Source organism: Asterias rubens, chromosome 17 (assembly GCF_902459465.1).
Source record: "Asterias rubens chromosome 17, eAstRub1.3, whole genome shotgun sequence".
NCBI lineage: Eukaryota > Metazoa > Echinodermata > Asteroidea > Forcipulatida > Asteriidae > Asterias > Asterias rubens.
In genome coordinates, this window is record NC_047078.1 from 546,900 (window position 1) to 573,414 (window position 26,515).

At 41.8% G+C, this 26,515-nt stretch overlaps 1 protein-coding gene across 1 annotated transcript; it reads left to right on the forward strand.

The window, feature by feature from the left end:
• The first annotated feature begins 262 nt into the window (after nucleotides 1–262).
• Nucleotides 263–25,995, forward strand: LOC117301677 (neurogenic locus notch homolog protein 1-like). The gene is made up of 31 exons (XM_033785707.1): nucleotides 263–300; nucleotides 719–832; nucleotides 1,145–1,228; nucleotides 2,471–2,626; nucleotides 2,900–2,903; nucleotides 3,141–3,297; nucleotides 4,246–4,364; nucleotides 4,988–5,176; nucleotides 5,913–6,157; nucleotides 6,905–7,128; nucleotides 8,240–8,439; nucleotides 9,181–9,306; nucleotides 9,753–9,953; nucleotides 10,688–10,772; nucleotides 11,148–11,336; nucleotides 11,914–12,021; nucleotides 12,316–12,510; nucleotides 13,376–13,682; nucleotides 14,245–14,381; nucleotides 15,033–15,257; nucleotides 18,343–18,484; nucleotides 19,009–19,132; nucleotides 19,756–19,947; nucleotides 20,709–20,831; nucleotides 21,768–21,950; nucleotides 22,536–22,730; nucleotides 22,855–23,003; nucleotides 23,398–23,566; nucleotides 24,599–24,733; nucleotides 25,332–25,490; nucleotides 25,837–25,995. Exons 1-31 carry the CDS (start codon nucleotides 278–280, stop codon nucleotides 25,921–25,923), a joined length of 4,746 nt encoding a protein of 1,581 aa, XP_033641598.1. The 5' UTR covers nucleotides 263–277; the 3' UTR covers nucleotides 25,924–25,995.
• Nucleotides 25,996–26,515: the final 520 nt, after the last annotated feature.

A 26,515-nucleotide genomic window follows, 5' to 3' on the forward strand; every position in this document is an offset into this window, starting at 1 on the left:
CCACAAAAAAGTGCCCATGCCATTGCTTCAATAAAAAGAGATCTCCTCCAGCGGTGCAAAGATCAAGACAAAATAAAAAATCCAATCACTATGGAATGTTATTGAAATGTTTATAAAAAAGATGTGTCTTTACGATTGTTTTGAACAAGCTTCCTGTTTGTTGATTTACCCAAGCTGTTTTGACCATTTTATGTTGTTGTTTTAAATTCAGGTTCGGCATGCCCAGACCCTTCAGCATCACCCTCACAGTGTCTTGCTGGTTACTATACAGACATCAATGGTGCTGATTCATGCACAGCGGTGAGTTTCAGAGCCCCCCCCCCATTATGATATAACAATAATAACAGTAATAAATAGAGCTTATATAGTGCCTTACATCTAAAACATAAACCACAAAGCACTTGACAAGGAATTAAATATTGGATACAAAGGAAGTGAATACACATGTATAACCACTTTAAATTCTTACAGAATTTAATATAAAACTTTTACTAGGCAACACTTTAAATGAATATTGCAGCAACATTCTGTTCTGTTTCTGCCACTTATTTTACTGATTGTTATAGACTTGTGAGTTTGCTAGGTATTTTGGTAGAAGCGGTTTGCGGCCGCTATGGGCATTTTGGTTCAAGAGGGTTGCAGCCGTTATGGTCTGTAAAGGGTTAAACTTTCACAAGTCATCCAATTTTTCTCTCCATCATATTTGTCTTTCTTGCAGTGTCCAGATGGGTACTACGAAACCGGTAGTGGTTCAACCAGTTGTACTATCTGTCCATCAAACTATAGGTGCCCTGTCAAAAGTGACCCCCCTGTGGCCTGTACCGGAGGATTTGTAAGTATTTCTCATTTCTTTTTTTCTTTTCTCTTTTTTTCATGGTAAATGTACCAGATCTGATTCCTGCTATCGTGAAAACTTTGGTGTTATCCCTGGCTACATGGCAGTTACAGGCTTTACGGCTTCTGACTGTCACTCAAAAAAGATCTAAAATAAGGGAGACCATGGGCTAGGTAGCTTGGAGTGCTGGTGCTTTAATTCAGAGGTCACATGTTCAAGTCCAACTCTAGATAACTTTTCTCTGTCCAATTCTAAAAGAAAGAACATTCTCTGAGAATGGCGTCTGATTCCTGTTTTTCTTGTTTGTAGTATTCACCAGAAGGGTCTACGGAGTGTTCTAGCTGCCCTCCAGGAACAGCGTGTGGAGGAGACTCTGCCCCTGGGTTGTGTGAGGTTAGTATCAGGGAGCAATCCTCACCCAATCCCCCTCCCCTCCCCCTCCAACCCAATCCCCCTCCCCTCCCCCTCCCCTCCCCCTCCAACCCCAGAGTGTGGAGGAGACTCTGACCCTGGGTTGTGTGAGGTTAGTATCAGGGAGCAATCCTCACCCAATCCCCCTCCCCTCCCCCTCCAACCCAATCCCCCTCCCCTCCCCCTCCAACCCCAGAGTGTGGAGGAGACTCTGACCCTGGGTTGTGTGAGGTTAGTATCAGGGAACAATCCTCACCCAATCCCCCTCCCCTCCCCCTCCAACCCAATCCCCCTCCCCTCCTCCTCCCACCCCAGAGTGTGGAGGAGACTCTGACCCTGGGTTGTGTGAGGTTAGTATCAGGGAGCAATCCTCACCCAATCCCCCTCCCCTCCCCCTCCAACCCAATCCCCCTCCCCTCCCCCTCCAACCCCAGAGTGTGGAGGAGACTCTGACCCTGGGTTGTGTGAGGTTAGTATCAGGGAGCAATCCTCACCCAATCCCCCTCCCCTCCCCCTCCAACCCAATCCCCCTCCCCTCCTCCTCCCACCCCAGAGTGTGGAGGAGACTCTGACCCTGGGTTGTGTGAGGTAATAAAACGTTTTGGAGAACTTCTTGTTTTACCGCTGGTTAATGACAACATTTGTTAAATAGAACTCATAAAAATAACATGCATTCCTGTTTCTAATTTCAATCCAATTGTATAGCAATTTGCTGTTTTTAAAGTGAATTAAGGGTTTTATAGCAAGGCGAATTAAGGGTACAAAACAAGGCTACCAGAAAGGGGGCTGAGAAATGACAGAGTTCCATGGAAATAAGTCCAGTAGTAAACAGCTGCAGTTGCATTAACTACCGGCCAAAGCTTGGGCAGCAAGAAATTCTTCTGTACATCAGGTGGATGGTATGTGACTTCGTTAACAGTATTATAATAACAGAAGAAAAATGAAGGTGGCTGAACTTAGGAAACGAAGGAAAACCAAGAATTAACAGCGCTCTACAGTGAGACCCTCTTCCCAGTGGCAAGTGCAGGAATGACTTCTTTGCAAACTCGCTGTAACGCTTTGGTATGCAATGGCCGTTTACAAATTAACGTTTCGACTAGCTTGCTCTAGTCATCGTCAGATATACACATGGTGTTACCGCAAAGCAAATACATTGATACCTCACCATGCGATGCCTCAAATCCTAAATACTTGATCTCATTTAAAAAATTTGTTTTTATTCAGCTGGGCAACTACTCCAACGGTACCCACTGCGTCCCATGCCCAATGGGTTACTATTGCCCGTCACCCGTCGGCACCCCTCAGACATGCCCAGGCGGGTCTTATCAGGACCAAGAGGGGCAGTCAAGGTGTCTTCTATGCCCAGCTGGCCAGTCCTGCGTGAGTGTGGCCGACACACCAGCTAACTGTGATGCAGGATACTACAGTCGTAATGGGCAACAATTGTGCACGGTATGTGGACTGTTTGGTCTTGGTGTTTTTTAAACTATTTAAAATGATGCTAGTTTGATTTCATTAAATTGTTTATTGTGGTTGTGAAGCCAAGGACTATACTAGCCAAGAACCCAATAGAGAGAAGTCAAGGGAGGAAGTTTCAGTTTAAGAGGTGGGAACAAAACCCCAAAGAATTATTTCATGGGAAAACCCCCGCAGTCAGGTAGGGACTGAAAAATCAAATCCACATAATGCACACACGCACGCACACGTGCACAAACGCCATGTTGTAGGGCAGATATTTGAATGGTGACGTCATATGCAATACGGTCTATTGCAAGGGTCATGACAGTTTCATTATTCTGGCTTTACAGCCAGAATTAATAGCAAATTAAATAACAAATAAACAAAAGCCTTTTTACAAAACAAAAGTATTTTTGTTGTTTTTGATATTTTCCAGGTTTGCCCAAGTGGGAAATGGAGTAACTCTGCAGCCTCATCTTGTAGTCAGTGCCCCGCTGGTCAAACCTGCTTGGATGGCACTATACCACCTACAGATTGTGACGCGGGATACTACGCAGCAAAGGGTGATGGGGAATGCTCGCTGTGCCCTCTAGGTAAGAAATGTAGTTTCGTCACCACTGACTTTTGGAGATTGATGGCAAAGCTGCTAACTCCCTGATTCTGCAGAGTCCGAAAATAAAAAATAAAAATTACTGCTTCTGATGTACCTTAGGCAAGGGACCATTAATTATTTCACGGCCAAATGATTATTTGGTGATATTTCCTACTCACTGAAACTGTTATGAGCAAACCTTGCCAGAGTTGCCAACTCTTCCTGATTCTGCAGAAAGTTCCCTGAAAATAAACCAATCTTTCAATGTTCTGATGAACCAATTTAAAAATCTCTCTGAATACGGACACTGTCCCTATTATGTTGAATGTTATTCTAAATATCTCCCTGGTTGTTGGACAAAATCTTCCTGATTGCAAGATGCAAATGTTGGCATTTCTGTGATGTCAAAGCGTTGAGTTGTCAACCCCAGTGTTTCTCAAAACCAACACCACTCATAAGAAACTTACACACGGTGTTAGCAAACCTAACCTAGGTATACTCCTACCATTCAAAACCAACACCACTCATAAGAAACTTACACCAGTGTTAGCAAACCTAACCTAGGTATACTCACACCATTCAAAACCAACACCACTCATAAGAAACTTACACACGGTGTTAGCAAACCTAACCTAGGTATACTCACACCATTCAAATCTTACTCAACTCTGTCATGTATAAAGTCAGGCATAATATTTTTCCGATTTCGTTGCCCTCGGAAAAATCTGAATTTATATTTTCAATTAGGTCTGAAAAGTCTTTCCAGCCTTCACCGTGTGTACATGTGGCAGACAGGCCCTTGTACTTGATAAAATATTCCTACTTTTTTTCCAAGGAACATACATGCCTGATAAGTGTGTTTATTAAAAACTGTACGACAGGAGTGGATAAAATTCCCAATTCTTCCAAAATCCAACTTGCATTTTGTGTGTTATTTTGTTTATTGCAGGAACCTATAGTGATACCCAGGCCTCATTGTGCATAGCATGCCCAGCTGGCTCCGTCTGTACTGACCCTAGTATGACACCTGTTGCATGCGGGAATGGAACATGGAGTGGTGCTGGAGAGGTAATGTAAACTTTGTTATCAAACTGCCACCATTTCGCTCATGTTTCTGGTATCCAGCAACAGTAAATATTCATCCCCACAAAAAGGAACCAGACTATTTTTCTTCCAGCCTCATTTTGCCATCTAAGTCATGTCCCTGTATCTAACAACAGTTATGAATGATAAATTTCATCCCCACGAAAAGGAACCAGACTAATTTTCGTCCAGCCTCATTTTGCCATCTAAGTCATGTTCCCTGTATCTAACAACAGTTATGAATGCTAATATTCATCGCTACAAAAAGGATTCAGACCAACTTACTTCCATCCCCATTTTGGTTGCAATGATTCCGATAAAAAAAAAAATCAAGATGGCCATAAAGAGGGTTGATTAGAGAGGATTCGCTAGTCTACAGATACATGTACGTATACGTCAACACTTTGTGACACATAACAATGGCTTCCAGGTTTTGCATAAGTATTAAACAAAGTGTACGGGAGTTCAGATACCATTTTGCGGATTTTAGTCAAAACTCTACCAATAAACTTTCTCAAAATCAACATTCCTCCCAAAAGGGATGTAATACACAGTCTCAACCACAAGTTTACTGTTAATGGTAACCTTTGATTTTGTTTTCCCTTCAGGCTGTTGCTTGTGAAGATTGCCCCGTTGGTTATCAGTGCCCAGACCCCGCTCAGCCCCCATCAGTCTGTCCGTTTGGGTCGTACTCCGAGGCTAGGCAAGATTCCTGTTTATCCTGCCCAGCTGGACAATCATGCTTGAATCCAGGAGACACTCCTCAGAACTGTGATTCAGGAACCTACAGCCCACTGGTAAGTCTGGATACACGGGCCCAATTTCATAGAGCTGCTAAGCACACATATTTGCTTAGCATGAAATTTCTTCCTTGTTAAAAACAGGATTACCAGCCAAATTTCCATTTGTCTCATATTGCTTGTTACTGGTATTTTTCAGCTGTTGTTTGCTCATCCTGAAAAATATGTGGACATTTGGTTGGTAGTCCTGTTTTTACCGAGGCAGAAATTACATGCTAAGCAAATTTTTGTGCTTAGCAGCTCTACGAAATTGGGCATTGATCTGTAATTTCTCATTTATTAATTGATGGTTTATTTCAAAAATAAAAGCTTCACAGCCTTCAGGAGGCTGAATTTATTTTTATTTTTACACCGTTTAGAAAAGTTAAAAATATAAATATTTAAAATGGACACAAAATAAACGAAATGTTTTCTTGTGTCAAGAGGTAGCAATCAAGTGCATTGAACTCAAGCTCTGGTGTTTTTGATCAGCAGAGTGTGGGTTCGTGTCTCGGTCTTGACACTTGTGTCATGAAGCAAGACACTTAACCATTATTGCTGCGTACTTCGGATGGAATGTACATGTAGTGCTGTTAGTCTTGTGTGATTTGTAATGCAGTTACACTTATCGTAAAGAGAAGGGGTTTCCACCGGTTTTCCTGGTAGCAACAAACTTGAACCACCCTAACTCTGATCCTAACCATGAATCTAAACCTAACTAACTTTAAATGATTTCACATTTGTTTCCTTGTAGGGAAGTGCAATCTGTTTCCAATGTCCGGCCGGTTTCTCCTGCTCAAGCTCAGCGTCAACCGAGTGTACAGCGGGAACATACAGTGTCTACGGAGACGCAGATTGTCACGATTGCCCCGCCGGCTCCTCGTGCCCAGTCAAGACGGATGTTCCAGTACCTTGTGATGTCGGTCAGCATACTGATGGGCTGGCAAACCAGACGATGTGTAGCGATTGTGCTGCTGGAAAATACTGCTCAGATCCTGCGTAAGGAGCCTTTTATGAAATTAACAAAATCGTTTAAATAACATTTTGATTTTGCCATTTTGGCCGCTTGAGACTTGTTTAGATAATGTTGTGTCCATGCAAAAACGTTGTATCTACTAAGATAGCACATAAGTTTCAAACAAGTTTTGTGTTGTTGTGCTAAGCTACTTTTTGTGCTTAAGCAGCTTTATGAAACAGGGCCCAGGGCCCAATTTCATAAAGCCTTTAAGCACAAACTTTGCTTAGCATGAAATTTCTTCCTTGACAAAAACAAGATTACCAACCAAATTTGAATTTGTTGCATATTGCTTGGTACTGGTATTCAGCTGTTATTAATTTTTGGTGTTTACCCATATACACCGATGTATGAATCACTGTATACTCAGTACTTTCCCCGAGTCCTGTTAAAAAAAAATCACAGGCATTTTACTCGGCTGGGATTCGAACCAACGACCTTTGCAATTCTAGAGCAGTGTCATACCAACTAGACCACCAAGATTGCCCGGTAGCTAGAGGCAGTTCGAATCCTATGTCTGAGCATCGGGTACTGTTTTTAACATCTATTACATTCAGCTGTTGTTTGCTTATCCTGAAAATCAAGTGGAAATTTGGTTGGTAATCCTGTTTTTATTAAGGAAGAAATTTCATGCTTTCAAATGTTTGCGCTTACACAGTTACAGGCTTTATGAAATTGGGCCCTGGTGTTAAGCTAGCATACTAATGACTTCATCCTCTTTCTCCTGACAGCTTAGCCCCCCAGTCCTGTTCCTCCGGTACCTACAGCCTCGCCAAGTCCACCGAATGCACAGACTGCCCCAGTGGCTACGAATGCCCCACCACAAACCAGCTCCCTGTGGTGTGCTTGCCTGGGTACTACTCTACTGGATTGCAAGTGAATTGCACGGCTTGCTTAGCGGGATACGCCTGTCCATCCACCACGGATCCCACGGCTAACTTTGAATGTCTCGCTGGTAAGTAACGTCAAACTATCTACCATTGCTTCTTTTTCATATACTTATAGCAGGGATGTGATTTCTCGTTTTTGTAAGAAGAAAAAAAAGTTTTTTGTTTATAATTCTGATCAAATTCATAAAAACATGAAGATACAACCATATAAAACGCCCAGATTGCCAAGTAGGGCTTTTAAAACCAAAGATAGATGTATGTATTAAGCAGTCTTCATGCTCGCAAGCTTTCATGCTTTGAAAGATAGATGTATGTATTAAGCAGGCTTCATGCTCGCAAGCTTTCATGCTTTGAAAGATAGATGTATGTATTAAGCAGGCTTCATGCTCGCAAGCTTTCAAGCTTTGAAAGATAGATGTATGTATTTAGCAGGCTTCATGCTCGCAAGCTTTCATGCTTTGAAAGATAGATGTATGTATTAAGCAGGCTTCATGCTCGCAAGCTTTCATGCTTGGCGCTCACAGTTCAGGTCTTTTACAACAGCTTATCACATCCATGTTTTATGGAGGTTATATAATTTTGTTCAATCTCTAGTCAAATCTAGTGGCCGATTTTGGAATGTCTGGGCCCAACTTCATAGAACTGCTTACGCAAAACCAAATTGTGCTTAACGAGTTTCTGCTAAGCACAACTACGCTTCTCCTTCCCCTCCCTCATTGTTTACTTGATATCAATGTAGCAAATTATATTTAATTTCAGGTACGTACTTCCCCGGTGCTCAATCATCGTGCACAGCATGCATGCCTGGAAAGTATTGCATCAAAGTGGCACCAGGCTTTCCCTTCCCTAGCCTCATTGTTTACTTGATTTTAATGTAGCCAATTATGTTTGATTTCAGGTACGTACTCCCCCAGTGCTCAATCATCGTGCACAGCATGCATGCCTGGAAAGTATTGCATCAAAGTGGCACCAGGCTTTCCCTTCCCTAGCCTCATTGTTTACTTGATTTTAATGTAGCCAATTATATTTAATTTCAGGTACGTACTCCCCCGGTGCTCAGTCATCGTGCACAGCCTGCATGCCTGGAAAGTATTGCATCAAAGTGGCACCAGGCTTTCCCTTCCCTAGCCTCATTGTTTACTTGATTTTAATGTAGCCAATTATGTTTGATTTCAGGTACGTACTCCCCCGGTGCTCAATCATCGTGCACAGCCTGCATGCCTGGAAAGTATTGCCCAGATATCACTACAGGTGCTTCTAATGGTGATTGTTCTGTAGGGTATTATTCCTATACAGCCTTTGCTCAATGTACAAGGTGTTCTGCAGGATGGAAATGCCCCCACGTGGATGGGAGTGGCAACTCACCCTGTATACCTGTAAGTAGGCATGCTTCTCTTCCTACACTAGTCTGATTTCAGATTGTCTTATCGTTTCCCAGATTCAAATGTTTTGGGGTGAAAACTAATCCAAACCATACAAGGAAGGGAATCTTTTCCCAAAATAGTTTATAAATCAACATATGCAATAATTCTGACCACTTAGGTTTTTATGTTCATTATTTTGTGTACTTTTGAGTTGTAATTTTGATTATTTCCCAAAGTACCTGAGAAATTGTCTGTTGTCGAATTAGGATTTTTTTCCTAAAAATAGTTTATACATTACTTTCAACATCAGCAGTGTTTCTCACCAAGTAGGTTTTTTATGAATTGAGGCACTGCGTGGTGAGGTATCAATACATATTTGGTTTGCGGTAACACCATGTGTGTATCTACTTGCCAGGTAGAGTTTGTTCTTTAGAGAACTGTCTTGCTATATATTCTACTACCGCCTAGGAGATTTATCAGGTATTTCTGGAGACTTCTCAGTTCTGAAAAGAACTGTCCTGCTTATTTACAACTACCTGGGCGGAAGGTATAGAAAATCGGCTGGGACTACTACTTAAGCTTATATAGGATCGTTTTTAACTGCACTATCGCGGAGTGAGTTTTTATATTGGTCTCAACGTTCCGACTAGCTTGCTCTAGTCAAAGTCAGTCTCCTTTTATGGTCGTAAAAGTTGTTTTATTTGATTTGTAATTTTGAGTGCTTACCTGAGATATTGTCTGTTGTGGTTTCAGGGGACGTACTCTACCGGTAATGCTACAGAATGCATGGACTGTCCCGCTGGTAGCTCATGCCCAAGGATAGACAGCGATAGTCAGGTTCCTTGCAGTGCAGGCTATTACTCTGATGGGATGCAGCAGGTAGGGAACAAGACTGATAAGTCACATTTAGAACTTCCCCTAATCACATTGAGCTGGTTTTATTCTAAACTGAAATTTAACAAGTCGGTTTATATCATTCCTGCTAGAGTGTCGTAGCTGAGCAGTCAAGGCCGTGGACTAAAGCTCTGTAACTTACAGAATGTGGGTTTGAATCCTGGCCTGGTCAGTCATGAAACTAGTGTTTCTTTATCATAATTGCCTCTCTCCACCCAGGAGTACAAATGGGTACCGATGAGAGCTGGGGAGTAACCTGCGATGGACTCGCATCCTGTCCAGGGTGAATAGAAATATTCTCATTCGTTTAATGCCAAGTAAACCGGTAATAAACACTGGCTTGATAAACCATATTGGCTGGCGACAGACTTTACTTTTTACTCATTCCCTGCAGTCACTTTTAATTTGTTTCTATCTGTTCCCGCTGCCAGTCCTGCACAGCTTGCCAGCCTGGTTATGAATGTCCCGATGCTACAGACTCTAGTATGAACATGCTATGTATGTCTGGATTCTACTCGGTTGGATCTCAAGCTCAGTGTTCAGAATGCCCAGCTGGTTCTGCTTGTCCGTCAATCTATAGCAGCTTTCAGATCTTATGCTACGATGGTTCTTACGCTTTGGCAGCTTCGACAGTAAGTCCTTCATTTTTGTCAATTATTTTAAGTTTTTTTTTAACTCATCAAAGCAGTGAAAATTTACATAAGATTTAGTTCAACACTTAACAAAATAAACATTTCATTGTATTGATTTATTTAATTTATGAACTTATTTGTTATAATCAGGGATGAGAAATAGCAGACTTATCTGAATTCAGACCCTTTTTTTTTCTTTTTATCTGTCTGGTAAACAAATATATATTTTTTTTCTCAAAATTAAATAGCAAATGCTCTTTGATCTACTTCTCTAGCACTGAGGATGCTGTTTCCAAAAGCTCCTTGGAATCTATAACTCTAGGGGTTATCAAAAGGTGGAAATGCCATCATTTCAATCTCCTAAGATCTGCATCCCAATTTCAGAGTTTGTATGTAAACTTTGATTCTCACTCCTGGTTTATTTTGTATCGCCCATATAGATCCTTTTTTATTTGGTTGTTGGAATTGGTGTCACATGTCATACTTTAATTTCCAAATTTCATATAGGAGTCAAATATTGATAAATGTAGGATGCCTGGGATGTTGGGGGAAACCCATGCAATCAGGTAGGGACTGAAAACCCAATCTAAATAGTGCCCGTAGCATGACTCGAACCAGGGTCCTTGAGGTGGAAGGCGAGGAAAGATATCACAACGCCAACCCAACCGTGACATCAATAGCTAGTAGCAGGACAATTTGTTAATATTTCTTCTTCTTTTTTCCTGTTATATTAGAGCTGTACTGAATGCCCTGCAGGACAGTTCTGCAACGACACTAAGACTTCACCAGAAGATTGTGCCTCAGGATATTACAGCTTGGGTAAGTTTTAATCTTGATTATTATTATTATTATTATTATCTTGATTAATAATTATTTTATCAAAAATTGAGCTTGGGTCTCTCGTTTTACTGTTACCAGTATTTATTATTAACTTGGAGCAAGCTTAAAATCCCTGATGGTCGATCCATAGCAGCAAGAGTGTGATGATACCTATATTTAACAACCCATATCAAACCCTATAGCATTTTCAATTTGGCCTTTGATTTTCATGGATATGGTGCGCTGAAGTGCTTCATCCGTAATCCACTTGTGCTTGTGATTAGCACTGTTTACTCTGTGTTTTGCTGCACTGTCGGGGGTTTTCTCATCGGTCTAACTGTTATTATCATTTAAATCTACTTACATGTAAACTAGGTGGCCAGGTAGCCTGTACTCCATGCCCCCCTGGCTACTACTGCCCACAGAAAGACAGTGGGCCTATCATCTGTGCAGCAGGGACCTATAGTAATCAGTCTATGGAGGAATGTGTAGACTGTGATCCAGGCTATGCTTGTCCTGAAGGAAGCTCGAGTAGAAACCCAACAGATGGAATCTGCCCTCAAGGTACGAATTTTGTAATTTTTATATTTTTTTATATTTATACATTCAACTTTAAAGACACTGGACTCTTCTCACTTGGTTTATCTCAACATATGCATAAAAAAAAAACCTGTGAAAATTTGAACTCAATTGGTCGTCGAAGTTGCGTGACAATAATGGAAGAAGAAAAAACACATTGTCACACAAAGTTGTGTGCTTTCAGATGCTTGATATCGACCTCAAAATCTAAATCTGAGGTCTCGAAATCAAATTCGTGGAAAATTGCTTCTTTCTCAAAAACAAAGTTGCTTCAGAGGGAGCCGATTCTCCAATGTGTTTCAACAGCTCTCCATTGCTTGTTACCAAGTAAGTTTTTATGCTAAAAATTATTTTGAGTAATTACCAATAGTGTCCAGTGCCTTTAAATAGATACATAACTATGGTAATTTTAATTGTTTTAATTTTATTTTATTTTATTTGTTGCTATTTATTCATTATTATTATTTTTGTTTTCATGCCACACATTAATAGCACAGAACTAGCACAACAAAAATATTATTCTCTGATGTTTTGATTTTGTTTGTGTGTGTGTAATCTGTAGGATACTATTGCGAGGATGGGTTGACAGCTCTTGCTTGTCCAGAAGGAACGTTCGGGAACATGTCTGGATCATCATCAGCAACAGAGGGCTGCGCAACATGCCCACCAGGTAATAGATGTTTGCTAAGGTAGATCATTCTGCTCTACCAGCCAGGCTTTTAGTAGATGATATCCATGCCTACATCCTTAAAGACTGTGTTCGGGGTAACCCTGTTTCAGCCCCAGGAGTAGGCAGCACGTGCCCCTAGTGACAGTTGATCTGGGTTAAGAGCCCAAATCACTTAAATGTAGCCCTCACCTTGAAGTGGTTGTCTGGCGATACCTCATACAATTTGTTTTAAAGAGAGAGTGGGTTCGGAAAAGTCTCCCGGTTGTTAAGGAATGTCCTACATTCCCTTTTCAGGTTACTTTTGTCCCAGTGATCCAGTCGTTGGGACACCAGGCGTGCAATACCAGTGCCCAAGAGGTTACTTCTGTCTAGAAGGAACGACTTACTCGACGGAGCATGGCTGCGATGGTGGAACGTACGGAGTCAAGCTGATGGCAGATAAACAAGAGGATTGTCTGGACTGTCCAGCTGGAAGATGGTGCCCTCTTGGTTAGTATTTAGTTAGTCTGCAGGATTTGGCTGATTCTTTTTACCTGCTTACTTTAAACTTTACTGTTTACTGGTTCTGTTTTTGACAAGTGTACAGTGGGCTGAGGTTATTGTATGTATTGCTCTTAATTTTTTTTTTAGAAATCACAAAATGGAGCTCCATCTGTTTTTACTCCTGAAAAACCACCAGTTGTAATTCATTAGGGCTAGATAGCTCAGTAGGTAGAGTACCGACATGTTAATCTGGAGGGCAAAGGTTCAAGTCTCGCTCTTGTCAATTTTATTGCATTCAAACCAAAATAAAAGGAACACGTTGCCTTGGATCGGTCGAGTTGGTCTTTGAAAAGCGTTTGTAACCGTTTGTGGGAGTCAAATTTTTGACTCCCATAAATGTCCGACCGTGTTAGTTCGCAAAGTAAAAGGAAAACCACGCAATTTTGAGGCAAATTTGTGTGGATCATTGTATTCTACTTTTAAAACATCTTTTTAACCATGTGCATTTTATAACAAACGGTTACAAACGCTTTTCAAAGACCAACTCGTCCGATCTAAGGCAATGTGTTCCTTTAATTGCTCAGTAAATAGATAAATAACTAAATATCAAAATGTAGCTTGCTCCAAACTGTTCATTTTCTTTGACTGTATAAACCTTAAACCACTCTGTTTGCTATTACATTGTATATGTTGTTCCATCATTTCCTTGTTTCTCTGTTTCATCACAAACCGATGTGGTCTTGATGAATCTGCAGTATATTAAAACATTTGTGTATGTATGTATGTTTGTATATGCATTCTGTAATGCTGTGTTTTTGACTGCATGGACATCAATGTGAATTAAATTGATTATTGGCTTGTCTTCCTACAGGTTGCAGTGACCCACGTGTCTGCCCTAGGGGTCACTACTGCCCCCCTAAGACCCAGAACTACCTCGACAACCCATGCCCAGCCGGGACATTCACTGAAGAGACCGGCGCCTCCGCCCAAGAATCCTGCAAGACATGTCCTGAGGGTTATTATTGTGAGGAAGGAACGGACACCCCTCTGGCTTGCCCACAGGGGACATTCAATCCGTCCGTTGGGCAGGATGCTGAGGCGGATTGTACAGCGTGTACAGCTGGATTCGCTTGCACCACGCTTGGATTGACTGAGCCAGACACATACTGCTATCCTGGGTAGGTTTTGCCTACCAGTGTTGGTTCACTTTCATATTTTTTAATTCTAAATATCTCCCTGATTTAATAGGTGTTAAATTTGCAGTGGGGATTAAGAATATTGTTTGGGTTTGACCCTTACACCGATGTGTGTAAGCACTGTATACAACTTTTCTGAGTCCTGTGGGAAAAAACCCATAGTAAATCACAGGCATTCACTCGAGTGGATTCAAACCCACAAACTTTGCCAATCTAGAGCAGTGTCTTACCAACTAGACTACCAGGATTGTCGGTAGCTAGAGGAAGTTTGATACATAAATTTTAGCAGCGGTTACCTCAACGAAAAAACACCTGAGTAATATGCTTGTTATTTTGTTCACAGAACTCTGTAATGTACTGAGTATACAGTGCTTATATACACTTCGGGGTATATGTTTATATACACATCGGTGTATATGGGTAAACCAAATAATCTCCCTGAGTGCCCTAAGCCCAAGATACTACAATGTCGGTAGCTCTACTTGGAAGCGGCAACTTTTGGACATTTGCACTAAATTGACAATTTCTTCCTTCCAATCTGTAGGTACTTCTGCCCCCAAGGTAGTGACAGCCCTAATGCGACAGCTAATGCTTGCCCGGCAGGCACGTATACCGACTACCATAACCTAACAGCAGCCTTCCAGTGTGACAGCTGCATTGAACAATTCGCCTGCTTGCTCGGTAAGAAAAAACAATGTGATTGTAGAAGTTGTGATGATGTAAAATTTAAAGGGAGACACGTTCTCTAAAGAACATAATCTACCTGGCAAGTAGATATACTCGTACATTGATGAACAAGTTTTTTTATCATCCTCCAAGCCTGGAGTTATACTACAGAAACCATTGCCCTTGTTGCCCTTCTTCTTGGCTTTGGTGCCCCTGCAAAAGTTTCCCTTACACTTCAAGACTACAATGGAAGTACCCTTTGCCCAATGGCACCTTTTGTTAAGATCTTAATCAATTGTAATGTACACCAGGCCTGAAACTACATGGGGGCCACTGTGGTCTTGGCCTTGGTTCCGTTTCAAATGTTTTCCACAGACTTCCCAATGAAAGCGCTCTTTGGAAAATGAAATGGCTTTGCCCTTTCAAAGACAAAATTCCAAGTTTGGTCACTCTTGTGTTTCCATGTATCATCCAGGTTCTAAGCCTGCTCATTTCTTGAGTATGATTTGAAACTTTGCATTGTGGAAGTATAACTAAGAAAGGTTTGCAGTAACACCATGCTCATTTCTTGATTATTTGTGCTCTATTTTTACACATCCCACTGTCTGTTTTATCGGATACTGATAATGCTTTCTAAAAGTCTGATTTTGATTTATTCTCCACCAGGAACCGGAGGCCAACAGAATCCCCCAGTGCCATGTGCTCAAGGCCACTACTGTCCGTCTGGTACCCAGAACCCAAGCCAGTTCCCCTGTGCAGCTGGCTCATGGACCAACCTGACTAATCTAGCTGCTCAGAATGAGTGCTATGAATGCCCTCGGGGTTGGTTCTGTCTGGAGGCATCTACGACCCCGTCTGACCTCTGTGCTACAGGACACTACTGCCCTGCTGGTAAGTGTCTTGACTCCATTAATTAACAATGTTTTCCTTCTTATATGGTATTCATTTGGGCTTTTACCCATATTGACCCAATTCACCTGACGTCATCATCGGACTCCATAAATTAACAACGATTTCCTTCTATTGTTATTAATTTTGGTTTTTACCCATATATCATCAGAATAGTCTTGGATGCGCCATTTTGGTGGGCAATGTCACTGTGCGTTATTCAGTGAAGCGCGCACTGTAGGTGACGTGGCATTTACACGTAAACCTATTGGCCACCAAAATGGTGAGTGTGGCACAGTCAACGTGTTTTACATGCGTGCAAGGGCTCAACCAATGTGTGTTAGCACTGTATGCTGGGAACTTTCCCGAGTTTTGTAAGCAGATGTCTTACCACTAGACCACCAAGATTACTCGGTAGCTAGAGCAGATGTCTTACCACTAGACCACCAAGATTACTCGGTAGCTAGCGCAGATGTCTTACCACTAGACCACCAAGATTACTCGGTAGCTAGAGCAGATGTCTTACCACTAGACCACCAAGATTACTCGGTAGCTAGCGCAGATGTCTTACCACTAGACCACCAAGATTACTCGGTAGCTAGCGCAGATGTCTTACCACTAGACCACCAAGATTACTCGGTAGCTAGAGCAGATGTCTTACCACTAGACCACCAAGATTACTCGGTAGCTAGCGCAGATGTCTTACCACTAGACCACCAAGATTACTCGGTAGCTAGAGCAGATGTCTTACCACTAGACCACCAAGATTGCTCGGTAGCTAGCGCAGATGTCTTACCACTAGACCACCAAGATTACTCGGTAGCTAGAGCAGATGTCTTACCACTAGACCACCAAGATTACTCGGTAGCTAGCGCAGATGTCTTACCACTAGACCACCAAGATTGCTCGGTAGCTAGCGCAGATGTCTTACCACTAGACCACCAAGATTGCTCGGTAGCTAGCGCAGATGTCTTACCACTAGACCACCAAGATTGCTCGGTAGCTAGCGCAGATGTCTTACCACTAGACCACCAAGATTGCTCGGTAGCTAGCGCAGATGTCTTACCACTAGACCACCAAGATTACTCGGTAGCTAGAGCAGATGTCTTACCACTAGACCACCAAGATTGCTCGGTAGCTAGCGCAGATGTCTTACCACTAGACCACCAAGATTACTCGGTAGCTAGCGCAGATGTCTTACCACTAGACCACCAAGATTGCTCGGTAGCTAGCGCAGATGTCTTACCACTAGACCACCAAGATTACTCGGTAGCTAGCGCAGATGTCTTACCACTAGACCACCAAGATTGCTCGGTAGTTAGCGCAGATGTCTTACCACTAGACCACCAAGATTGCTCGGTAGCTAGCGCAGATGTCTTACCACTAGACCACCAAGATTACTCGGTAGCTAGCGCAGATGTCTTACCACTAGACCACCAAGATTGCTCGGTAGCTAGCGCAGATGTCTTACCACTAGACCACCAAGATTACTCTGTAGCTAGCGCAGATGTCTTACCACTAGACCACCAAGATTGCTCGGTAGCTAGCGCAGATGTCTTACCACTAGACCACCAAGATTGCTCGGTAGCTAGCGCAGATGTCTTACCACTAGACCACCAAGATTGCTCGGTAGCTAGCGCAGATGTCTTACCACTAGACCACCAAGATTACTCGGTAGCTAGAGCAGATGTCTTACCACTAGACCACCAAAATTACTCGGTAGCTAGAGCAGATGTCTTACCACTAGACCACCAAGATTACTCGGTAGCTAGAGGCAGTTCAAAGTCTATATTTTAGGAGTGGGTACCGCTAAATTTGTTCCTTTGATTTGTTCTTTCCTTCCTTGATGTGTTGTTCTTGAAGCTATTTATGCATGTTATCAAGCTTTAAAAGTGTTTCCAAATTCAATGAAAATTGTGGAATTAAATACTGGCTTAAAGAAATAAAAAAGACTTTTGGGGTTGAACACAGAATTGACTAGCGTTGGATACGAACCAACGACCTCTGGATTAATGTGTTTGTGCTCTACCAACTGAGCTATCTATCCCTATAATGGCTGTGTCTTTATTTTGTCAATATTTACAGTAAAAAATTTCTTCTACAGTAAAAAAACTTCCCCCACCCTCGATAAGCCCACCTTGTATTTACTGCCCACTTTTACATTGTGTCCACTTCACCCTGTAAGTTCTTCCAGACCAGGTTTATGTCTGGTCTGGAGCTGTTAGTATAAAGTTATAATTGGCGATTGTTAAAGGATTATTGACTCTGGGGGCTTAATCCCAGCTTAAGGTTGTGTCTATTGTTCGGTTCCAGGAGGGAGCCATGGTTGTGGACTCGACAACAATGGCCCAAACAGGAACAGCTTGAAGCTGGGAGTACACCCAGTTGCTACCCTGGTTTTAAAACACTGGGTGGGATACCAGGGGGGGGAGTTACTGTGGAAGAAAATATTTTACGCCTAAGCGCACAAGCATTATTACAAGAAGGACAATCTACATCTATGTCTGTACTCATCAAAGTACACTTCTGGATGTAAAAGCTGAGGTGAAGACTAGGTGTGCGTGAAACAGGTGGAAAGTTGTGCTTAGAAAATAAGCGCAAGTAAAAACAACACTAGTTGAAACTAATGGGTGTAGATGTGTGACCTGAAGACGGTCACCGATGGAGCGGTGAAGACGAATGCAGGGAGTGCGTTACACAGTCTGACTGCTGTGGGCATGAAGGAGAACTTGTAGATATCTTTTAAATAGAAGAATGGGTTTTGAGGAGCTGGTATTTTGCTGGTGGTAGTTTCTAAGTCTAGTATCAGACATAGGTGTAAGGTACTGGGCTCTGCCTATTGCAATAAGGCTGTGGGAGATTTTATATAGCATGATCTTCATAGCCGCTTCCCTTCTGGATTGAAGTGAAGACAATTTCAGATTTTGTAGAATTGTTGTTACACTCTCGGTCCAATCATAGATGTACAGCACAAATCTGTCTGCCCTTTTCTGAATGGCTTCAACCTGGTTGATGGTAGTTTGGTGACTGATGGAGGTTCTTTTATTAAAAGTGAAGTAAAAACCTAGCGCATGATTTTCTTTTTCAGGTACCCAGACAGAAGATCAGTTTCCTTGTCACGCTGGCTCGTACTCTAACATCAACGGTAACATCCGATGGGAACAATGTGAGGATTGTACAGAGGGACACTACTGCCCGGAAGGATCCTCACTACCTACACCATGCCCTCAGTAAGTTCTTTCTCACTGTCTTTTTTTTATATTATTCTCTGGCCTTTTTCTTCCTTGTCTTCTTTTCATGACACTAGTAATTTTTTATTTGTTTAAATTTGCTTTTCTTAGAATTCTAAGCTTTAAAAACCCACTCGTACATTGCCTGGTGATATGTTGCAGGGCCAATACGTTAGCTCATAACATTCACCAGGAATAGGTCTCATACTTTAAATCGTAGCTCCACGTTCCTTGCAGAATATATTACTGAGCGCTTGGACACGCCCCTAGGTGTGTGATAAAACACAAGAAGAGAACCTAGTATTAAAACTATTATTATTATGCTCAATCACTGGCAGCCTTTCGGGAAGCTCTTAAAACTCATTTGTTTTACTGATGAAACGTTTGCTATTCTGTTATTCTGCTTATTGAGCACTGTGATACAGCTTGGTAAGTGGCCATTGTATTCCTTTTTGTAACGTGCTTCAAACTTGTTTTGGATTGTTTGTTTCTGATGAAATGAAACCTTTCTCTTTTTGATGCAGAGGGACGTACCGAGAAGAGTTAGAAGGCCAAGCCGAAGTAGACTGTTCATCATGTACTGCTGGTTACTATTGTAATAATACAGGCAATGTGGAGCCGGTACAATGTGGAAAGTCCCTGTACTCGGTAAGTAGCGGAAACCTGTGTACAAGCCCCAATCTTTCAGACAATTGTTTTCATACGGAACGCTTATCTGTCAGAGAAGTGTTTCAGCCCGAATGCTTCAAATATTGCCTATATCTTGTCAAGTTCACATTTCATAATGAGTTTCTTACAAAACAGAGATGAGGAAATATAATTAGCTTTAGCAAACTGATAACCAATCAAAAGGACCTGGGCCCAATTTCATAGCGCTGGTTAACGGTAAGCAAATTTGCCTGCATTACTGTAGCAGAAAAATTGTAGCATATTTCACAGGTTAGCAGAAAAATTGTGACGTCATTTATTTCCATGCGGTAAGCATCAGAAGGTTAGCATGCCTTTTCGTGTGCTTACGGTTAGCAGGGCTATGAAATAGAAATTGCACAGTGAGCACAAAATCGGCCGCTAAGCAGCGCTATGAAATTGGGACCTGCTCTGAATTTTATTAAGCTTTTGTACTTACACCGATGTGTACTAAGCACTGAATAAGTGTATACCCTGTATTTACTTTCAAGAGAATAAAAATAAATAATATGTCTTTAGGTGGTTAGGAATAATGGTATAGGAAATCGTTTTGGTGTCATTTTGTTGTTTACTTTAATTACCAGGACACCGGTGCTACTGAGTGTACAACCTGCGAGGCTGGCTACTACTGTGACAGCGACACCACGACTCGAGACAACATGTATGCAAATAAGATCTGCCCGGCCGGGATGACGTGTGATTACGGTCGCACCATGGCACCTGATCTTGACAATGACGCCTGCATCACAGGACATTATTGCCTTAGTGGAGATAAGGTTAGAAAAACACACAAACAGGTCAAAGGTCATTTAGGGCACCTCAGGAAAAAACTGCTCTTTGTGAATGATGATCAAAAATGAATTTGTAGAAAATCTCGCATACAGACTTTCTGTATACATTTTACGAAATGAAAGCCTCTTGGAGTTATAACCAAAATCACTGAAATGTTCATACCCATTAAAGGACAAGACTTTCTGCTGAGATGTTGTTAAATTGATCTAATTTATATCCAGTATATTTCTGTTTATGTGTAATTATTTGATGTATGGCATGAATACAAGGAAAGGTCCTGGCAGGACCTATAAATTTAAATAAACTGGATACACTATGTAAAAATTGACCCCTTAAAGACTCTGGACACCTTTGGTATTTGTCAACGACCAGTCTTCTCACTTGGTATATCTAAACATATGCCCAACAAAACAAACTTGTGAAAATTTGAATTCAATGTGTTGTCGGAGTTGCGAGATAATAATGGGAAAAAAACACCCTTGTCACACAAAGTTATGTCCTTTCAGATGCTTGATTTCGAGACCTCTCTGAGGTCTCGAAATCAAATTCAAATATTTTAGTGGAAATTTCTTCCTTTCTCGAAAACTACGTTACTTCAAATGGAGCCGTTCTCACAATGTTTTATACTATCAACAGCTCTCCATTGATCATTAACCAGTAAGTTTTGATGCTAACAGTGATTACCAATAGTGTCCAGTGCCTTTAAACCATCCACTCCTTTCTTGCTCTCTCTCTGCCCTTACAGGACCCCTTCCCGCGCCCCTGTCCTAACGCAACCTTCAGTGATGAAATTGGCTTGGTGCAGGAGTCTGAATGCCAGATCTGCCCGTCTGGTAAATGGTGCTCGCCACCAGGTCTCAGTGCTCCGGTAAGATTCTTACAGCCTTTTTTCATAAACTTGTTAAAGCCATTGGACCCTTTCGGTAAACAGTATTGTCCAAGGCCCACACTTCGTGTATCACAACTTCTAAATCAAATAACAAACCTGTGAAAATTTGGGCTTAATCGGTCATCAGAGTCGGGAGAAAATAACGGGAAAACCCACCCTTGTATCCGCGCGTTTCGCCGTCATGACATGTGTTTAAAATAAATCCGTAATTCTCGTTAACAAGAATTTATATTGTTTTACTGTTTTCTCAAAAAGTAAAGCATTTCATGGAATAATATTTCAAGAGAAGTCTTCCACCACTACCTTGTGTAAACCCTGTAAGTTATTTGTAAATCTGTGAACTTTTTTTTTTTTTCTCTGTACTGAAAGGGTCCAATGGCTTTAAGCAGGAAATACTGCTTAGCAAATATCTTTACTTGGCCAACATATGTTTAGTACGAGTCGCATCAACGTGAATCTTATGGCATTTTTGCTGGTAACAAGTTTTGGCAAAGACAGATTATTTTAATTTTAAGCAAAACAAAAATGAGTGCAGTACCAAAAAATGAGTGCAGTACCAGTCGCAACAACATGAACTTGCTGTAGTTTTGGCTGGTAACAAGTTTCTGCTGAGTTAGATTTTTCTGGGCTTAGTAAGTTTTTGTGCTTACAAAACTTGATGACATAAACTGCTCATCCATTAAGTTTAATCGCACTATAAATTCAAAGTAAACACACTCGTCCACTAAAAAGGATGTATACTTACTGAGTTTTTCTGGCCAAACAAGGTTTCTTTGTGCTCTTCAATTGATTCATCATTGGTTAACATCTAAGATGGCAGCTTAATGACTGAGCCACCACAACTCACAAAAGAGATTTTTACCCCACAAACATTACTTACACATAATTCTCCCCACGTTGGGATTTTCTACACAGGCTGCAGATTGTCCAGGTGGTCACTACTGTCCAGAGGGAACCGCTGACCCTTACGCTAATCCATGTCCAGTAGGGTACTACCTTAACGCTAGCGCCGGTGAGGACTCCCAGGGCTGTACACCGTGTATCTCTGGTTACTATTGTGACGAGAAGGGACTTGCATGGCCAAAGATATGCACACAGGTAAGCAAATATTGGATACATTCAGTAGTACCTGTTGGCGTAGTGGTATCTTTCCCCTCTTTACCTCTAGAACTTCTCACTAAACCGGCACCTTGGAATGGTTTACAGCAAAGTGCGCCTTACAATTGCTGTATTATTATTGTTATTATTATTATTCGGACCATGGTTCGAACCCTGCAGGGGCACTATGTGGGTTGTGTTTTCAGTCCCTACCTGACTGTTTAAGTAATAATTCTCTAGGGTTTTCCTCCTACACCAACTTAAACTTTGTTGTTCTCTCCACGGGGGTCTTGTCTTTTATAGTGATTAAGTAAATCTTTCTAAAAATCTTTGACTTCACAACCAAAATAAATAAAAGGAAAAAAACAAACAGTGTTTTCATGTACTTTCATTAATATTTCAAGAATGAACTAGCCAGTCGGACCACTTGGAGTAAATTTGGATTGGTCCTCGGTATTTAACCTGGCATTTTGGCAAGCGGACCATTTTTACGGAAAAACACTGTTTATCTCTGTTAGGGTCGAAACTTCAGGCCATTTACTTTTTGGGGCGTTTATCTTTCTATGTTCTTTGATTTGTCTTCAGGGATACTTCTGCGTATCAGGCAGTACTTTTCCTCAGCCCTGCCCGGCAGGTACATACGGTAACTCCACTGGACTACGTCGTAGTGAGGACTGCTCTCCATGCCCTGGTGGTTGGTATTGCGATGGATTCAACAATGTAGAACCAACAGATGTATGTGACCCAGGATTCTACTGCAAAGAAAAGGCCTACACTTCGGTAAGATTTTCTACTTTGTTTGGTGCAGGATATAGTTTATGAGGCATCAATGTATATTCGGTATCAATGTGTATTCGGTTTGTGGTAACACCATTTGAGTGTCTAATATTTATGTATTCTTCAGGCCCCAGTGGATGGAGTGACTGGTGGTCTATGTCCACCTGGAGGCTACTGTCCAGCAGGTTCAGCTTGGCCAGCCAACTGCCCACTTGGTACTTACAGTAACTCATCAGGATCCAAAACACCGGATGATTGTATTGCTTGTGATCCAGGGTGAGTCAGTCAGTTTGTTTTATTTTACTGGTCATGGTTCGTCGGTTCTGAAGGGAAGGCTGTGTGCAGACAAATAAACGTAACATTTGTAATGCATTAAGTTTTTCTGATGTGGGAGGAAAACCACAGAGAATTATTCCAGGGAAAACCCGCCAGTCAAGTAGGGACTGAAAATCCAATCCACATAGTGCTCCCGGTGGGATTCCAACCGGGGTCCTAGATGTGGAAGGCAAGGCAAGATTGTGCTACACCAGCCTGACCACCTATGTGAAATCAATGATAGGAACAGTTGGATTCAGGACTCAGAAATGCCAAAATTGTCCGTATCCCACTCGCGCTTGTGTGGTTACTTACATGTATAGTGTATATTTTCGATGATGTGTCCAACTTTTAGGTACTACTGTGCTGGTGACAACAACCCAGCCCCAACCGGACCATGCAAAGCTGGGTACTACTGCACCGGAGGAGCAGGTACCTCTATTCAGTTCTCATGCCCCGCTGGGCATTACAGCAACGCAGGAGCTTACAAGCCAGAACCATGCCCAAGGGGACAGTTCCAAACGGTGAGAACAAAACATGATCACAAATTCACTGATTATGAATAATAACAATAACAATAAGCATTTGTATAGCGCCATCTATCTAGAAGACTAGTTCGAGGTGCTGATTAGGAAAAGAAATCGAAGCAAACAAGTTAATAAAAAGAAAGAGTGCCTGATTAAAGTGACTTAGGAAACAAAAAGGTCTTCAGTTGTGATTTAAATGTGTCTAAGGATGAAGCTGTGCGAATGCCTATTGAAGGATCACCTCAAGAATGCTTATTAAATAGTTTTGTCAAAAGGAACATAAATTTAATAAGTATTCCCAAAAAATACTTTTTTGGATGGGACGTAAAGTCGTTGGTCCAATGTTTTGTGCAATGCACGTAAAAGAACCCTAGTACGCTTTTTACTAGGAGAAGGGGTGTTCCCCGGTGCTTCAGGTACTGGTTTCAACAACAATGACAAACACGGAGAAGGCCAACATGGGGCTAGATAGTTCAATAGGAGACTTTCCAACGCTAGGTGGTAGCAGACATACCGGGTAAATTTCCATTGTTTACGTAGTTCTGAACATGCGCATAATTCTGAGAACAATGGATTTACCCGGTAAGTCTGCTGCCCTCTATCGTCCCAGAAAGTCTCCCATTGGTACAGTACCGGCACGTTAATCCAGAGGTCACAGAATCAAGTCCAGCTCCAGTAAATCTTTCTTGATTCAACCCAAATTTATTTAGAAATTTCCTAGTCAATTTCCCGTGCGTTTATTTACTTTATACAGGAAGAAAGAACTGGGCCCTATTTCATAGCGCTGCTTAATCGTCATCAAATTTCTTTGTGCTTATTGTAGCAGAAAAATCTGCTAGATTTGCCGTAGATTTGCATTGTGACATCACCGGAAGGTTAGCATGCCTTTTCATGTGCTTACGGTTAGCAGTGCTATGAAATGAAAATCGTACAGTCAGCACAAAATCGACCGTTAAGCAGCTCTATGAAATTGTTCCCAGGATTAATTGACTTTAACCCTTAACCTGAACTGCTTGTCCCCCCCTCCAGGCCAACGCATCGTCAGAATGCATTCCCTGTGCCCAGGGTTACTACTGCTTAAACACCGGTACCACAGTCCCACTGACATGTTACGAGGGTCACTACTGCGAGACAGAAACTATAGTCCCTAGGCCATGCCCAGAGGTCAGTTGATTAGACAGGAGGAGTAAGACCGCAACGGAAGTGGTGGCTACAGCTTTGGCTTACGCTAGATTTCCAAGTCGTCTTGCGCTGAAGTGCGTCCTTGGCATCAACCTTAGCAACAATTCAAAGTTGTAGCTTTAGCCACCAACTCAGATAATGCTATAGACTATGTCAGACTGGGCAGTTTACATGCAACCAGTTTCAGGCAATGTAAACAAATAATCGTTCTCATATCAGTTTAGTCATTATTCTCTATCAGTTTTGTCATTATAAACCTCAAAATATAGAGAAGATTAAAAGATAAAAATACATCAAATAAACAATAAAAGGTACATAGTGAGTAACAACAAGAAGATGGTCTACTGTGCTGTTGAAGTGTTCTTGTACATTAATTGCACTTGGTTGTCTCCAAGTTGCCTGTAAAAGATGTAAAAGTGTGCCGTGACTCAAGAGTCACTTGTCTAGTTTAAATACACAACTTTCAGCCAATGAGAGGTCTCCATTTTACATCAATGTAAAGTTTGAGTTGTGATGTCATCAAAAAAGAATCTACTGTCTTGTCTTGTCATTAATGAATGTTTTTGTTTTCATTTTCTAGGGAACCATGAGGCAAGAGGAAGGTGGTCAGAGTTTAGAATCAGCGTGTATCAGTTGTACTGAGGGTCATTTCTGTAATGATACTGGTCTTACTGAGCCAGCTGGACAATGTTCCGCAGGTCATTACTGCACTGGAGGTACCATCAAGGCATTCCCAATGGTTAGTGCGCAACAGTGGTTTCTGTGCGATCAGTAAAACTTGTGTCCTTAAGCAGGCAGGGATGTGCTTCCTCCGTTTTTAAATCGAAATCCTTTTTTTTCTCACTCACAGTTCGGGTTTAGGTTCATATAACAAACCAGTGTACCAGGGTTGATTTCATTCCATTTCTTAATTCTTTGTTGTGAAGCCAAGTACTCTCATAAAAGCAAACTTCATCACTGTTCTTGCTAAGAATCTACTGGAGAGATGACAAGGAAGGAAGCTGCAGTTTAAGATTTTGGGAAGAAATACCTCGAGGGACTGAAAAACTTGACAAAATGAACTTTTGTTGATTAATGATTTACAGGGGAATGGTACGGACAATGGAGACATCTGCCCCAGGGGTTACTTCTGCCCCTCAGGGACTGCCAATCCATTCCTGAACCCCTGCTAGAATGGAACATTCGGTAATATCACAGGGTTGACTGCACAAGATGACTGCTTGGACTGTCCACCGGGGGAGGTCTGCTCTGCTGAGGGACTGACTGAACCAAATGAGCTCTGTGCACCAGGTGAGACCAAACAAATATAATTTTATTTATTTTAATGTTTGTATAACCCTTAGCCATAATAACTTTTCTTACATTGTAGGAAGATGCCTCCCACCTCCCCATAAGCCTATCTTGTATCCACTGCCCGTTATTTTAATCCATTTCACCTGGTATGTTAATCCAAAACTGTTTTCTGTCCACTATGGAGTTGTCTTAGTCCCCAAAGGGAGAAGGACTGTATGTCCCCCACTGAAGTAGAACTGTAAGTATTCCAATGGGAAAGACTGTATGTCCCCCAACTGAAGTAGAATTGGAAGTATCCAATGGGAAAGGACTGTATGTCCCCCAACTGAAGTAGAACTGTAGTATTCCATGGGAGAAGGACTGTATGTCCCCCAACTGAAGTAGAATTGGAAGTAGTCCAATGGGAAAAGGACTCTATGTCCCCCAACTGAAGTAGAACTGTAAGTATTCCAATGGGAGAAGGACTGTATG